This window comes from Cucumis sativus, chromosome 1 (assembly GCF_000004075.3).
Source record: "Cucumis sativus cultivar 9930 chromosome 1, Cucumber_9930_V3, whole genome shotgun sequence".
NCBI classification, from domain to species: domain Eukaryota; kingdom Viridiplantae; phylum Streptophyta; class Magnoliopsida; order Cucurbitales; family Cucurbitaceae; genus Cucumis; species Cucumis sativus.
In genome coordinates this window covers 6117548-6135896 of record NC_026655.2, presented here as the reverse complement: position 1 = coordinate 6135896, position 18349 = coordinate 6117548, and the positions used below count along the sequence as shown (strand labels likewise).

Genomic DNA, 18349 nt, shown 5'->3' with positions numbered 1-18349 from the left:
ATAAGATTTTTTTTTTTTGATATATGTAGTATACACCTAGGACAAACAAAGGAAATTGTAAAATTTCTTTTGCTATAATAAATCCATCCAATATTAGAATGCATGGTTAGGGTATTGAAAACTAACTCATGGAAATTACTATATATTTCTAAATTCATTCATATATAGTGATCCACTAGAAATTAATTGAAAAAGAAAAAAAAAAGTAATAAATGTGTTAGTCTCTACTGTTGAATTTTAATTAAATATTTTATGTTTAACGTTTTTTAAAATTTATTTCTTCATGATTTTGTTAAAATTGAGCTATAGGAGAAACAGAAGAAAAAAAAAAAGTCATTTAAGAAATTAGTAAAGTTTAAATCAAATTTTAACAAAAGAAAAAAAAATCTAAATTTTATTCTTATATTATTTTCAAATATAGAAAATGAAGAAAAATATTTAGATAATATAGTAAAAAATCATAGTCTATCTACGACCAACCATGATAAACCACTCTTGTATCCGTTTGTAAATAATAGTATAGGAAAATTATAATTGTAAATATTTTAAAAAGTTTTCTTTTAAAATAATTTTCCTTTCTTCTTTATTTGAAAATTTCTTCCTATTTACTCTTTCAATAATTCACATGGTGTATCACATAGGTTTACCATTAACATGCTAGCATAAAATACTTTTAACTCTTAGAATCATTCACGTTAAATTTTCAAGAATAAATAACACATCAAATATTATCGAAAGATCGTGGATGACTATATAAAGCAGTTATTATCTTCCTCTATATTGGAATTTAAGAAAGAGTGACATATATTATTTAGATATATTGAAACCATATTCCTAAAATCTTTTTATATAATAATTCAATTAAAATTTCCGTCAAACCCTAGTCAATTAAGAATGTGTTTCTACCCTTTTTAGTCCATACTTAATTAACAATCTAAGGTCCTAATTAAGTATGACACATAATTATAGAGTCCAATCTAATAAAATAACCATAAAATTAAGCATTAACCACACACACCATCAACCATACTTCAATTATATATATTATAATTTAAATACCTCTAACGTAATAAACTTAAACATATTGTTCATGGCTGTTACAAAGTAATTTTGAGCCTGACATATAATAGGTTAAAGGTTAGAAAAATACTATAAAGAATAAGTTCATGATTAAAATGGATTTGGTTCAAACAAGTCAGAAGCCAATTATGGATTAGGCAAATTAAGAGACTTAATCCTAACCTCTTTTAAGATTAGAGAAAAATCTAATATCTAATTTTAGGTAGGTCAAGTCTTCTCTCGTTACATCATAATGTCTTATTATCAAACTTCATAGCTTCAACATACGTACTTTTACTAGTGAGTAAATGTGACAAATACCACGCTCGACATATATATGTGTGTTTTTCGTTTTGGTTGCTTCCATTATTTTTCCCTTCAACATATTTACTGATTTAATTTAATTAAAATTTTAGAAAGTCCATGAATCAAATCCAAAAAACATTAGAACATTGACTATAAAGTCCTATTTACTTAATAATTAAATGTAAAATTAATAATTAAATGTAAAATTATAATTAAGATCGTAAATCACTTTTATCTTTGTAATTTTATTACATCATAGTTGCTAAAAAAGTCGATAAACTAAAAACGAGACTCATGATTTTAAAACACAAAATTTATATCATGAAATGAGGACCAAAGTTGAAGATAAATGGGTGCCTTCCCAAATAACTTTTTGACCATAAATATTTTTTTAACCTAAAGACAAGAGGGTGTGGGAAAATCCAAGTGGTATAGTTCTCTTTAATGGAAAGATGGAGACAAGTAAAGGCCATTCCCATTTAATTTTATGACTATATCATTCTAATCATTTCCATAAAAAGTAGCACATTCTTTAATTATATAGTTAATCAAATTGAAATTATGAAAAAATTACAAACATAATTGGATATTTGAATGCAAGATGTTTATATAAATTGTAATATAAAAAGAAACGACATTGCTGACGCTAAACAAAAAGTAACTTTTTACAAGATAAAATAAAATGTGATCCCAAGTGTTCGTAATTTTGCTAAAATTAAAAAGAAAAGAAAGAAAGTAGAAATCAATCAAAATCAGTTCTTGTGGTGTGGGATGAATCCAATTGCGTATCAAAATCGAAAAAACACAACTTCAATCATAATTGGTTTCATAGAAGAATAGTAACAATAAATAAACAAAAATTACATATCAATCAATCAATGCTTGAAATCAATTTTGTATTATTATTCATTAGGAAAGCCCCCAACAGTGGAAAAGCTCTTCATCTTTTCTCCATTCACTCTTTTTCCTTTTTGTATTACAGATGAAGTTCCATTGTAAACAACCATATCTTAAAAAATAGGATAATTATTATATAATGCATGGCTAAATTAAAAAAAAGAAACATATATAATTAATGCTTTTTTCTTCACCAAACACACACACTTCGTTCATCATCAATTTCAAGAACTTTCTTTTGAAATAAATGAAAAAAAAGTATTAAGATCCCGCACAATTAAATATACACGTACAAAAAAGACGTTGAAATAATGTGTAATATGCATTATTTGGACGTAGAGATTTCTCGAACTCTCTTTATATTTCTCATCGCGTAAACAATGCACAAGATCGAAGAAAACGAAAATGACAACTCTCAAACTCACTCTTACCTCATGTTATATTCTTGCAATTTATAATAATATTGATTGAAGAGACTACCTATATTACAAAGACAAAGACTCAATCATTGAAAACCCAACTTTAGGGTCGCATAGAAACAAATTATTATATACAAACAAAAACAAAAAACCAAGAAGCATAAGATACATATATGTGTTTTTCATTTTGACAAATTACAAGGAGAGTTTAATTGAATAATATAGGTTAAAATTTAAAGGTTCCATCTTTTGGGAAAAAGGTTATAGGAAGTCAACAGAAGGTTTTAATTGAATTATTTTTTAGGGTTTTTTTTTATGATAATAATAATAATTATTATTAATTTAATTTATTATTATAATAATTATTTTTTGGGGTTGAGGATTGGCATTTGGCATTATGATGAAAAAGTGTTAATACTTAGCAAAATGGCAAACTTTAATGACCTAAGAAAAAGTGAAGAAGATAACAACTTTGAAAAGAAAAGGGGCAAAGGCATTGGCAAAGGCAAAGGCAAAGGCAATGGCAATGGCAAAGCAAATAGTGTCTTCGTGTCTATCATCTAACCTTACCAACTCATTTCTCAATAATTGCCTTATTCCTTACCTTCTTCTTCTTCTCTTATATATTGTCCTTTTATGTTCTTTTTCTTTCTTTTAATTTCTCAACAAAATCCCACACCATTGATTCAATACAAAATATCTTTCACCACTGTTTGCTTTATTATTTTAATTAACAAACTTAAGTATCACGACTTTAATTTTTCTTAGATAATTACATTTACAATGAAATTACATAAAATCGCATAAATCTAGCACCTCTAATCCCATTCCTTGATTATTTCTTTCAAATCAAATGTTCTATGATACAATACATATAATGGTAATGTTAGAAATAAAAAATCTTTTTATTTTTATATTTACAATTAACCGACCAAATTTCTTCACAAAATGATGCAATTCTAGCACGAACAACCAAGAAAGAGATAAATCAAGATCAATTCCTCTAATACCTAATAAAAGCACCGAACGAAAAAATATGATGAATAGTGTTTCTGAAATTTTCATATACAAAGAAGGGCAAGAATTAAAATTGAGAATAAACTAAGGGAGCATCACACTTGAGCTTTGGAAGCAACTCATTTGTCTTTAGACTTCAATATACAAAATAGATCAGATGAAGAAGTTGGCAGTCTCTTAATTAACTCATTAATGTGTTTAAAAAGATTCTATAAACTTCTAATTCTTTAATTTACAGTAAATAACATGTTAGAGTTTCTAAAAATTAAAAAAACTTACTTGGTACAAATAACAAATTTGAATTACTAAACACTACTTTTCGTTATTAAAAATTTGAAAGCAACCCCAAGATGGTTAATTTGATTAAGATATATTTAAGAATTCCACTAATCATGGAAGATATCATATGGCCATATATATATTAAGCTAATCTTATCATTAGCCAAAGAAGGAAAAAAATAAAAACTACACTACTTGACAAATCTTATCATCTGGGTTTCTATAAACTTATATTTATTTTTTCCCCACCTCACCCTATCCCCTAAAATCCAAACTCCCCACCAAAAACCCCACTTCTTCATTTTATTTTTGTCACTTTTGCAGCATTATTATTAACATTTTCCAATTATATGGAGTCAATTTTTTTTTTAGAGATATTTATATAAATTATATTATAACAATTAAAAATTTGAGTGGAAAATAATTATTTTAATTTCATTGTTTTTGGATGAACATGGTGCCACTTGTACATAAAGTATTGGGTCCCTTTGTTCACGTATGGAAGGTCAAAAAGCTTGGCCTAGATAGAACGCAATAACAAAATTAAATTATAAAGAATTGAAATACCAAAATCATTCTAAAATCAATAGTGCTAATTAAGAGCTTTAAAACAATAATAACAATAATTCTAATATTAATCATATTACAGATGTCTTCTTAGGTTAAGATGTAAAAGTAAAGTTGCAAAACGTTTTAAAGATGATGAATTACCTGCTTCCTTTTGATTTGTTGGTAAACTAAAATATCTAACACTTTTACTTATTAAATTCTCATTCCATAAATTCATTTAATTAGACACCACACCGTACAAGCTTACGCTATTTAATACTAATAATCATGACGATTATTAATTAAATTCCATTATCAGTAATGTTTCGATTTTTATATTTTAATTGGATTTGAATTATGCATGGGTTTATTTAAGAAGGATGTAATTGTAAAGGATTCAAACTTTCTATTACAAGGAGGGGTTTATAATTGGGGAAGGTTTGTTTATAAAAGAAGAAGAAAGAATCATTTAATTAGATATATATATCATTTACTCTCAATCATTACTTTATTAATATGTTTTAGATAATTATCAACTTGGTTCTCTATATTTTAAATCTAAATTCCCAACCATGTCTCATGCAAAAATTGTTACACTTTTGCTAATGAAAATTGATGAATTATATACTATTGTTCATTAAATTTGAACATGATACATTTTGTCGTTGCTTGATAAGTGAAATAATCTAAGTTGTCTAGTAGGAAGATTTCATCCATTCATTTCGAAAAGAAAAAAAGAACAATAATTCAAAAGTAGGTGGTGTGCCCATGTATAAAAAATTCTTAATAAAATAATTGTTTAATATTGTATAGGTTTTTGTTAACAAATTCTATCCTTTTTTCTTTATAGAAAAAAATTTGAAAGTTTTTTTTTGAAGTTTGGGGTAAATTTATTATTATTATTATTATTCTATAAAATAAAAGTAATGGGTGGATATTAGGAAATATTTAAAATACTTCTTTTAGGACACCCATACTTGCGAGAAGGGGATCGAACATCATAGATCATAGATCGTAGATCATGTCAATTGTTTTTGAGTTAGGCTAACTGAATTATCTAAAATATTAGAAGGCATTAGTAGGTTCTACTAATTAACTAACGAACAAAATCCTCAAATGGGATTTGCACCCTATTTTTTTTTCGATAAGTTTTAATATACTTTATAGATTTAATGAATGTTTTGAATTTGATTTCAATTTAATTTTAAAGTTTTATGTTTCAATTTAATTACCTTGCGATTTAAATTTTTTGTTTTAATTTAATCTTTTCGTTTCAAAATTTGCATTTTTAACCTCTTAAATTTTTATTAAATATTAATTTTTGCCTATGTTAATTAATTAATTTAAAATAATTATAGTTAATTAAAATTTCTTCATTAATTATTATGAATAAAAAACTATTTTCACATATACACAGAAAAAAAAAAATACACAGTAAAGAATTTGATTTTTCCATATTCCTGAATAGTTTGATTTTTCTTCCTATATTTACTCGTTTCTAATCATAGTTATTAAAATGAAATTTAAAATTCCACATGATAACTAATTAAAACTAGTCAATACATTAACGTCCAATTACTAAAAGTGAATAGTTAATGACAAATTAAGACTAAAATTATAATACATATTTTGATATTAAAAATAAAACAATTTTTTAAAAAAGAATTATGAAAAGAAAGTAAAATTAAATTCAAAACTTAATTAAAAGGGTAAGAATTTGAAAGTTTGAAGTGATAATTTAAGGGTTTAATAATTGGAAAGAAGAAAATAGATGCATGTACATTGCACACTAAGTATTTATGGGAAAATATGTAGAAGAGAAATGGCAGAAAATAAGCAAAAAAGGGAAATGGAAAAGAAGTAAGTCACGTGAAGAGAAGGCGGGCAGAGGTGGCTGAGTTGTGTTGGTTATGTAACGTACGTAATTCTTCCTCAATTCATATAATATTCATACGTGGCTTTCACTTTTGTCTTAATAATAATAATACTAAGAAGCTTCATTCATCACATATTAATTATTGGGATTCAATTTGTATAATATGATTTGATGGCAACAGTGACAAATGTTGAGCCTTATAAATAAGGTAGCTTCTGACATTTGTTATTACAAACCAAAAAAGAAATTTATAAACAAAAGAAAATAATAATAAGGTTTAGATCCTTTTTACGACGGTCCCCTCTCCAAAACCTTTCTCTTTCATTCCAATCATACAATAAATCTCTCAAACACCACAAGTTCAGAAAGTGATGGCTTTATTCGATACTCATCACCCTGGAGTTTTTGCATTTGGTCTTCTTGGTAACTAACTCTTTTTTCTTATTTCCTTTCATTTATATGTATATTAATCTTCATATTTTCCATCTATGTATATATATATTGTAATTTTCTAATTGATTCTTATTTTTAGGTAACATTATCTCCTTCATTGTGTTCTTGGCTCCTGTGTAAGTATATATATGATTTAATTTGTTCATATTATTCTACTTATATATATATATTGAATGTAATTAATTAAAAGGTTGTTGTTATGTGTTTTATTATGGCAGGCCAACATTTATGAGAATATGTAAGAAGAAATCAACAGAAGGGTTTCAATCAGTTCCATATGTGGTGGCACTCTTTAGTGCAATGTTGTGGTTATATTATGCTTCCTTCAATTCTAATGAAACCCTTCTCATTACTATCAATTCTGTTGGCTGTCTCATTGAGACTCTTTACATTGCCATCTTCATTGTTTTTGCTCCTAAACAAATTCGGGTACTTGATTAATTAACTATATCATTACTTAGCTTAATCATCTCTAATTAATTTCATTAATTATTAACTAATTTGATGAACAAATATATAATGGACAGGTTTCAACGTTGAGATTTGTTCTTCTACTGAACTTTGGAGGGTTTTGCATAATTCTACTTGTTACTCACTTCTTAGTTCATGGCTCTAATCAAGTGAAGGTTGTTGGATGGATTTGTGTTGCCTTTTCCGTCTCTGTCTTTGCCGCTCCGCTTACGATCATGGTTAGTATTGAATTTAAGATAATGGTTAGATACATTCTAGACTGTACTTGATTTTTTTTATTATATTGTCCCTTTTTAAAGAATAACTTTTATGTTAATTTATTGTTTTGTTATATTTTTATTGATGTGTTTTTTTGCATTATAAAAGAGATTGGTGATTCGCACAAAGAGCGTGGAGTTCATGCCCTTTTCATTATCGTTTTTCCTCACACTTAGCGCAATTACATGGCTTCTTTACGGCGTATTTCTCAAAGACATCTATGTTGCGGTATTAATTGTTACTTCAATTTCTCAAACCAATTTTCTCTTTTCTTTAAACTATGAATATACTAAAATATATTGCATTTAATAATAATTTTGATTATGTGTTTCACAGCTTCCAAATGTATTGGGATTTATATTTGGAGTAGCACAGATGATCCTATATTTGATTTACAGAAAGTATGAGATAGCCATAGCAAAGGAAATGAAGCTACCAGAACAAACAACAGTGGATATTGTAATGAAACAAAAACAAGACTCTTCTGTTGAAGCAATTGAGGTAATAATAAAGACCAATATTGAAGAAATCGAACTCAGCAACGGCAACAACAACAACGATAACGACAAACATAACCACAAAACCTTGGAAGTCAGCCACCAAATTACAGATCACCTTAATCATGTTTAACTATATATGTTCTCTTCTAACTAAATCTCTTTGGCTCTCTTCATGTTTGTACGTTTTGTAATGCTTTAAATTTTGGTGTTTTGGTTTATGTACTTGCCCAACTTTTCTCTAAGCTACCATGTAATAATGTTATAATAGCTTGAGATTAGTGACTATGGTACGTGCATAACTAAAGTATATAGTTTTTATTTTGCTCTCATGTAATTAATAATTATTTGAATCAATCGTATTTTGATGGATAAAAGTACAAGGACTTTGGTTCTAGATCATGTTGTAGCTTTTCTTAATTTTATTTAGTTATGCACTGATTACACTTTTATAGTAAATTTTATCAATAAAGTATTGTTGGCTTTTTTCTTACGATTTACTTTTATTATAAAATAATTGAGTGCCTGAATTTAATTAGTCAATTTCTTTTATAGGAAATTTATCAATGAATTTGTTATCAGAAGAAAATATTTAAACTATTATTATATGATTAATTTTAAACAATTACGTAGAGTTGTATATAACAATGTTTGGGTGTTAAAAGATAAAATTCATAAGGCAGTGACGCTTTACAATATGTATAATTTAGTGTTACCTTTCTAAAAATGTGTTAATTTTTTCCATGTGTAGAACTATAAAAATACGAAAATTCACACAAATGTCACTTTTCGTTTTTAGAATTGTTTGAATTGGGTAAGGAAAGAAGTGTTTTTCAAACAAGTTTTTTTTTTCTCCTTTTATAGAATATAATTCCGTTTAAAATAAATTTTAAATTAAATATTGTTTCGAAAACTATTTGTTTGAGTCTTTAAAGTTTTTTCGAAATGATTTATTTCCAAACCCAAGCACTTTAAAAGCTAAACCATTATTCTTTTTTTAGAGAAAGATACACATGTTGTTGTGTCAGCCGATGCACCAGCGCATTCTCACTAGGTGAGCACCTTCTAGTACTCTCATTATCACCACTTTCGATATATATACCATAAAACCAGAGAAGTATAGAATGATGTCCCAAAAAGAGCTAGATATAAATTCCAAAAAATAAAAAAACCACCCAAACTATTCAATTCTAATTAAAGTGGTTTGAGTAGCTTTATAACCTTGTGGTTTAATTTGTGTGGTAGGGAGAAGATGGTTTTGAATATTTAGAAGGTGTATATATATAGAAAAATGAGCCAAACTATTTATAAGTTATAACAAATTTCTTATACAACTCCTCAACAACGTATATAGACATTAAGAGAAGTTTATCAACATCTATTACTAATATATAAACTGCTAATACAAGTCTATCACTATATCCTAGTGAAGATGTGTGCACCTACTTATCCATATATCATTTTCAAAAAAATAAAAGTCTATAATTGATAGACATATATAAAAGTTTATTAGGGAGAGAAACTTATAGAACTTGAAAGAAATTGATAGAAACCTATCGTTAATACTATTATTGATAGAATTCGATACAAGTCTACCATTTTTTTTTTTTTGTTGTTATTTTTGTAAATAGTTTGATATATGTGAAAATTCCTGTTGATATATACCTTCATGCTTTTAGCAAAATTTACTCTTATGTAAATCAGAAAATGAAGATCCAATCGTTAATTATTACAGCACTAAGATTATTATATGTACATGCAGATATGGGCACATATATAAAATTAAAGCATATTTATATTGGTACTTTAGCTTATGAGAACACCTAATTAATTAGTTAATAGACACCATAATCACCCATATATATATGTGTGTGTATGAATCCGCCGTCAGATCAATTCAAAAGCCTGCCTACCCTCAACTTTATTAAATTGCTTTTGTGTAAATGATTAAATATTAGAGTGAGAAAACAAAATTTAGGCTACCTAAATTTTTGGTAAACATACATACATATAAAAGTTCAAACTTTTGTGAATAAGTGCATACCCAAGCAACTCGTTTTCATGTGAGAGAGTTAACTAAAAATAAAAAGTCACAAAATGTTATATAACACGTTTGTTGTACCCTCAAATTAATCCTCCCAAATCTTTAATATCATTCTAGAGTTCGATTATTTCAATTAAACCTGAAATTTATAATAATTACTAATACTTCAAAAAGTTCCACTTCTACTTTTGACTTTGACTACACAATTTGTAGATACAAAGAAGGAGAAAAAAGAGATTAAACAGAAAAAGAAAATTACATAGAGAAATATTTATGTTGGAAGAAATAAAAAGTTGTGTGTATAGTGGAATGCTTCAAAAGGAAAAAAAGTTATTATGTAGTGAAAAAAAGAGGGAAATTTAGAGAAAATGGATTAATTAAATGAAGTAATTGGGAGAGAGACTATGAGAAACAAAGATAAAGGTGTCAACAAATAAGAATATTGGAAATCCATATTTTAAAATTTTATAAAATAAAAACAGAAAACGCTAAGCAACCAAATTACAACCCTCTCAAGATTAAATATATACATGCACACACATGCTTATTTAATAATGAGAATTAAATTTAACCCAGATTTTTTAGATGGTTAATTATATAAAAAGAAAAATCTCATCTTATCTAACCTGATATCAAAGTATATAAAATTCAACGAAACGTTTTGTCCAAAAAAAGAAAATTTAAAATCCAATTAAAGTAGAAATTTGAAGAGAGGGTATTTTGGAAAGACGAGTTAAAAAATACTTAGTGTCTTTATATTAAACTTCATGTTTTTGTATTGTGTCACTGTGTTTAGGTTGGAGAGAACTAGATGGATTTGAATCAAAAAGGAAAAGAAACAAAGATAAACAAACAAACAATATATATATTATAATTTTAAAATTTAGGCAGAAAGAAGATAAAATTTAAGAAGCAAGAAGGATAATAGAAATTAGAGAGATAAACAAGTGGGATTGGTATAGAATAATCCAAAAAAAGTGAAGCAAATCAGGTTATAATCCGTAGGAATTTGAGTAGGTTGATCACATCTTAAACCATACAATAATTTAAAATAATATGTAATGATCCGATAATGCAAAGATAAAAATAAGGGTTCTTTATATCCATTGATGTCACACACTGACTAATCTCTTTTTTCAGCACTATGGTTTTTCTTCGTTGAAGCAAATGATATTATTTGGCTCTGTTTTAGGCAGAGACACACATAAAGATTAATTTCCTTTTGATTTGGTACGATGAATTTGCTTTTTTGGTTTCATAAAGAAAATTGTTTGGCTCTTAGCCTATTACGTGCACTTCACTTAACCCCCATACCTCCTTCCTCATATGCTCCATTCATCCATCACCCTTCAACAATCTATATCTTTCTTTACCACAATTAAAATTACTCTTGTCATTTTCAAAAAGTACGTTTTCTTTGAAGATAAAAGTGATTCTGGGTATAGAGTGGTTGATTAAGAATCAGCTCAAAAATTTGCCTTTCCTTTCTTTTTTTTTTAAAGAAAGTATAAGAATTGGTGAGATTAGGAGATGCACCGATAGTTTAGATTTTTTAAACCAAATATCAATACGAAATTATACGAAAATCACACTTAAATCTAGCACACTTCTTCATCCTTCATCCCCAAAATTAATCTTCTTAATTGTAACTACTAAAAAAATTATTCGACCAGAGATTACTACAAAGGTGGCTAACTTGCATCTTTCTAATTTTCAGATAGAGAGAGAATATTCAAATTTACTTAATATTATTATTCAGATTACTACAAAACTTACCAGATGCACCCTATTCTTATTACAATTGTAATCAATATTATGTCACATAAGCTCATCAGCATTATTATAATATTTACTTATTAAAGTTATAGCTAAAGCCCCACCAAGATTTGCATTAATTTATTCTCCAAATATAATTCTTTAACAATGTAGAATTCAGACGAAAAACAAAATCTAATTAAAACAATAAAAGATTGAATACATATTTTGTGGGCATGCAGTGGGACCTCATCAATGGCCGTCGGCAATAACCCTAAGTTGGAACAGTGGGAATATTTTTTAGCACCACACACTTAATAAAAGGACACACAACCCCCTAATTCCAACCACATTTTATTCTTTTGCTCAATACACTAAACACAATAATTTTCCAACCTAAAATCTTAATTAAATCTCAATTATTCAATGTTAATGATAATGATATGATTCATCCTGAATTGCTTTATGTTTTAAAAACTTTATTATCCTTTTGGTGACACCCCCTTTAAATGTTACTAATAGTTAAACTTTAGTGACGATTGCATAATCGCAGGTGGGTGAAAATTTTCCATTAAATATCGAATTTCCTCTTGTAGTGTTTCAAAATAAAAAAGATTGTATGATTAAAAAGAATGAAAAGATCATAAGAAAACACTAGATTATTGGAAGAAAAAGAAAAGGAGAAGATTAAAAAGAAGAGATATATTATGATAAAATTTGTGGAAGGAAGCATAAGTGAAGAGATGCAGCTAAGATAGCAGACATAATTAAAATTCATCTTTAAGGAGGATCCAATTGTTAACTCCACGTGTATGGTCCACACTCTCTTTAAGTCTATTTCTCTTAGATTCTTAGTCTTAAAAATTATGGATTTTGAGATTTATTTAGATAACAAGTACTCTGTTAGTACATTTTGACAATGGTAGAGTGTCATCTTTGGTTATTTTAAAAATCTGGAACAACCATTGTTAACCATAAGCTCAACAGTAAGATTAAATTACACATAACCTTACAAGTTTTAAGTTTAATTTGTGACTGGAGTCTCAACAGGCAATTTTGTGGCATCAATAGATCATTTAGTTTCTTTTCAATCTATTTTACATTATTTTTGGTTTAGAGTGGAAGAAAATAATATGGAAATGTGGGAATGAAAGAAGAAAGAAGGAGAAGATCAAAAGGGAATTTTGTTTAAGGAGCAGAAACGTTATATTTTGAAGTTGACATGCCAACCTACTTGTAATTCATAATAACATTATATTGACCATCTCAAGGTTGATAAGTAATTCTTGTAATCACTCTTATAATAATAAAAGAAAAAGAGAGAATTTTCTCACAAATCTAATTTATATGTACTATCATGTATCTTGTATTTGTTTACCTCAGGGTATGGTTTTATTCTGGATCACTGTTTAAGTACTAGACGGCGTCAATTTCTTCTTTGAAACTTTGGATGTTCTTTATAAGATCAAAGATTATGATAAGCTAATCCCAATTAGGTCCTAATCCTAATTATGTTTCACATAGAAATTTTATTTGAGATCAGTATATAATATATATATCCAATATGTGTTATTGGGATAAGTGCATGAAATAAGAATAATGGACTAGCCCACAAATAAAGGCTTTTGGTCCCTTCTTGCATGTCCAATCACATTTATTTTTTCTTATAGGCTATGGTTCACTAGTGAATGACAAGATGGTCACCCCCAACAATCATTGAATGGGCCGCCCAAATACCCATAAGTAAGTATATATTTGCAACTTTGATTAAGAGTAATCATAGTATATAATAAAAAAAAACTATAAATATAGTAAAATTGATGAATTATGTTCTTCTATCACTATAAGACTCTTATGATTTATAAATAATAGACTTCTATTGTTGATAGACTCTTATGATTTATCAGTGGTAAGCCAAAATTTGCAACGTGGTTTATGATCAACAATGAATTTCTATCGTCGGTAGATTTTGACAGATTTTGTTATATTTATAATTTTTAAAAATATTATTATATACTTAATTGTTTTAAGAAAAATAGTTATATTAACGACTATCACTTTAATTGATATACATATAAATTAATCTGATACAGAAAACTATTAGAAAAGTGGAGGATGATTAGTTGTACATGAATATACATTTTCATCACATAATTTGGAAGCATCTTATTGTTCATGGTTAGATAACCGAATATAAACCCACTTAGTGAAATTGAAATTAGAAAATAATGTGTGGGAAAAGGAAATTGTTAGCAACAAAAAGGTAGGATTAGATGTAGGTAAGTAAGTGGAAGAAATTAAAGGAAATTTATTAAGAAAATACAATGATGATTATTACTTTTAGAAAGAATAATAAAAGGTAAAAAGAACCCTATGCTATAATTATTTTTATTTAATGAGTATATGAAAAGAACCATATCCTTTCACACAGAATAACTTCATGGGATTGGAGCAATTCCTATACAATAGAGTATATATTGTTTTACATTGTGTTAGCTTTGTCAAAGAAGAAAATAAAAAATTTAGAAAAAAATCATAGACAATAATTTTCAATATAATTAGTATTTTTGTTCTCAATTTTATAACTTTTAGAATAAGATTTATTTTATATATTTATCTATTTTCACGAAATTAAACCTATTTCCTATTTTTCATGAGTACATTAATATTTTAAAAAGGTACCTTTACTCATTTCTCTTCCCCCACTAATTTCTTTTTGCCTATAATTTTCCTTTAAATAGAAAGAAAAAAATAGTATGTATATATATAGCATATCAACAAAATTTTATATTTGTGTATATCCTAGAAATTATAGGGTTGAAGTTTGCTTGAGATATGTTGATGCATTTTCACGGACTCTTTTCTTCTCTTTGTAAAGAAGAAAATCGAATGAAAATAAAACAAGAGAAAATACTTGATGCATCGACCAAGTTGTGTATAACACAATTTGCTAAATATCGATCTAGTGAGTGATTTTGTTATAATACATACTAAACATTCGTTCACATGTTGATATTTCTATTGATACCGTAACACCCCGAATTTAGGAGGGAGACATGAATAAACCGATATTACATCTGAATGAGAGATCTTGAGAACATGAAAAGTGAGGTTAAAAAAGACTTGTAAACTTAAAAGTTACTACCTACACCAACAAGGTGCACCATCTTTTTCGGTGGTTCGATCATAGAAACAATTTGATATTAGGTGACCTCTTGAAAATTTTTCTAGGATGCATGTGAGTGGGGACAAAACACATTCTAGAAGGACTCGTTTTGGTTTGTAAACCTTTAGGACACATGAAAGAATGATGTTGTCAGGTCGCAAGAGAATGTCGAGGATCCGAATTCTGAATCCTGGGTATGGGACGTTTCAAATACACAATTTCATGAAAAAGAAAAATCAAAATATCACTAATATAAATAATAAGCAAAAATCATAAAATATATATTTATTCATTTAAACTTTTATAATGTTCCAAAAATGTTTAAATTTTCAAATCAACCTAAGATTCACTTTTGTGAATTAGCTTTTTTTTTGTTTTAGAATGGAAGATTGCAAGAATTTTGTTGTACTGGTGTCCTCTTGGGGTTGCTCAACCTGCTACTTCTATTCTTTCTCTCCTTTCCAAACTAAAGCAAAAAGGAAATTGAGAAAAGGGAGATAGAAAAAGTTATACTACTACTACGGTCTGCATTAATTATACATACAAATTTCATATATGGTTCTAAAAGTTTGTGTCACAACAAAATGAATAACTTAACATGTGATAGTAAATTTGATATCAGAGCACCCTGATCTACCTAATTTGATCTTCCAGTTCAAACGTGTGGGGTTCATTTTTCTTTTCTTAAGGCCAATTCTCTAACAAACAATATTAAAAGTTCATATTAATACACATGGTCACTATTCTTTACATATATATATATATAATTTGATGGGTACAACAGTAACAAAATCCCAATCCACTTTATTCATTATATATATATGGGACACCCTCTTACATTTGTTATTACATCCAAAACAACAACATAAATAAATAAATAAACAAGATTGTGGTTTCAACAGAGAGTTCTTCCTTACACTCTCTCTTTATTACCTTCTTCTTCACAACATGGCTTTGTCCTTCAATACCCATAACCCTGCTGCTTTTACATTTGGCCTTCTAGGTATGTATGCCCACCTATTTTTCTTCTTCATATCTATATATTCCTTGTATATGCTTCATTCAATATTATTAATTTCTAATCCTAACTAATATATAAACTTGATTATCCTTGTGGGTTGGTGTTTCTTTTTCTTTTGAAATTTAGGTAATATTATCTCCTTCATCGTGTTCTTGGCTCCTGTGTAAGTATATATGATCTAATTCGTTCGTATAGTGTACTTTTATATATATATATATGTGTGTGTGTGTGTGGCAGGCCAATATATATATTGATGTAATTAATTAAAAGGTTATTGTTATGTGTTTTATTATGGCAGGCCAACATTTATGAGAATATATAAGAAGAAATCAACAGAAGGGTTTCAATCAATTCCTTATGTGGTAGCACTTTTTAGTGCAATGTTGTGGTTATACTATGCCTCATTCAACCCTAATGAAACCCTTCTTATTACTATTAATTCAGTTGGTTGTCTCATTGAGACTATTTACCTTGCCATCTTCATTGTTTTTGCTCCTAAACAAATTCGGGTACTTAATTAATTATATCGTTAGTTTATTGTCTCTAACAAATTTCAATTTTCTTTATTAATTAATTTGATGAACAAATAATGGACAGGTTTCAACGTTGAGATTTGTTCTTCTATTGAATTTTGGAGGGTTTTGCATAATCCTACTTGTTACTCACTTCTTAGTTCATGGATCTAATAGAGTGAAGGTTGTTGGATGGATTTGTGTCGCCTTTTCTATCTCTGTTTTTGCAGCTCCACTTACCATCATCGTAAGTTTATTATTAATTTTCCATTTCATTATTACATATATACATCTCTTCAATCATTTCTCAATTATATATATGTATATATATATAGTCTCTCTCTCTTTAAACCTTTATGTAAATTGTTGTTTTGTTATTTCTTATTATTATTTATTGTGATGTGTTCTTACTTTATAAAAGAGATTGGTGATTCGCACAAAGAGCGTGGAGTTCATGCCCTTTTATTTGTCGTTTTTCCTCACACTTAGTGCAACCTCATGGCTTCTTTACGGTGTATTTCTCAAAGACATCTATATTGCGGTATTCTTTCCATCCTCTCTCTCATTTTTACACCATTTCCCCCTTACTTTGCTTATTAATATCATAATTTTAATTTTACTCTTTGTAATTTTTAGCCTTTATTTGGATTTCTAGACTTTTAACTTTCCTAAAAGAAAAATTTAGAAAGTATAAAAACTAATTAAATAAACCACACTAAAAAAAAAAAATACTAAAAGTACAAGCAATTACAATCCACCACTAGCTAAAATTTTCAAGAGTTGTGTCCCATATGTCTAAAACATTCCATTTTTGTTGATGTACTCAAAACCCTAATATTAAATGAGGTGAGATAAAGTTAGGGTTATAATTATAATTACTATATCTGTAATTTGATTGTATATATGGTCTGTCTCAGGTTCCAAATATCCCGGGATTTATGTTTGGGATAGCTCAAATGATATTGTATTTAATCTACAAGAAGCGTGAAACAGCAATGGAGATGCAACTACCACAGCATAGTACTGATAATATTGTAATCGTTAGCGCAGCCACAAATTCTGACAAGCAAAAACAGCATTCTTCTTCTCTGCCATCTAATAATCTTGTTGGAGCCGCCGTTGATGATGATGATGTTACAACCACAACCAAGAACGGAATAGATCCCATCAACAACTTGGAACAAAACCACCAAGTTAAAGATCAACTTAATCATGTTTAACTATATTCTCTCCCAGACGAACTCAGTTTAGCTTTAACAGTCATGAGCATATCGATGGTTCAATCTTCATTGCTGCACTTGTTTTACTTAAAACAACTATATTCTCATCAAATCCTTGTTTTTTCTCCATTGATGTACTCCTCTATTTTTGTTGTCGTTGTTCAAGTTTTGTCTTTTATTTTGATCTGGTGTATCTATTTGGTCAAATTCTCTTCAAGCTACCACGTAAATCGTGTATAATAGCTAGAGATTAGCCAAAAGTGATTTTGGTTCATGTGAAACTAAGTAAGACTTTTGTAACCAAAATAAGCATAACTCAATTGACCGCATATGATTTTCTTTTTAGTTTTAAAGTCAGAAATTCAATTCTCTCGCTACAAATGTTGTAAAAGAAAAATCATATTAATAAATAACGTTTTAGCTAAGCTATCATGTTTGGATGAAATGTGTAAAAATCTTTTAAGTGAACTATTACTATTAAATTCTTCCCGTAGCTTGTGTTTTGATTATATTTTTCAGTTGAATCCCTAAATTTTAAATTATAACTCAT

At 27.8% G+C, this 18349-nt stretch overlaps 2 protein-coding genes across 2 annotated transcripts; both read left to right on the top strand.

The window, feature by feature from the left end:
- The first annotated feature begins 6623 nt into the window (after positions 1-6623).
- LOC101221861 (bidirectional sugar transporter SWEET12) lies at positions 6624-8478 on the top strand. Its single transcript, XM_004145098.3, has 6 exons — positions 6624-6825; positions 6935-6971; positions 7074-7284; positions 7383-7544; positions 7693-7812; positions 7921-8478. Exons 1-6 carry the CDS (start codon positions 6774-6776, stop codon positions 8212-8214), a joined length of 876 nt encoding a protein of 291 aa, XP_004145146.2. The 5' UTR covers positions 6624-6773; the 3' UTR covers positions 8215-8478.
- Positions 8479-15882: 7404 nt separating this feature from the next.
- On the top strand, positions 15883-18144 carry LOC101212917 (bidirectional sugar transporter N3). The gene is made up of 6 exons (XM_004153453.2): positions 15883-16049; positions 16194-16230; positions 16366-16576; positions 16665-16826; positions 17001-17120; positions 17497-18144. The coding sequence occupies exons 1-6, from the start codon at positions 15995-15997 to the stop codon at positions 17797-17799; spliced, it is 888 nt and encodes a 295-aa protein (XP_004153501.1). The 5' UTR covers positions 15883-15994; the 3' UTR covers positions 17800-18144.
- The last annotated feature ends 205 nt before the right edge of the window (positions 18145-18349 follow it).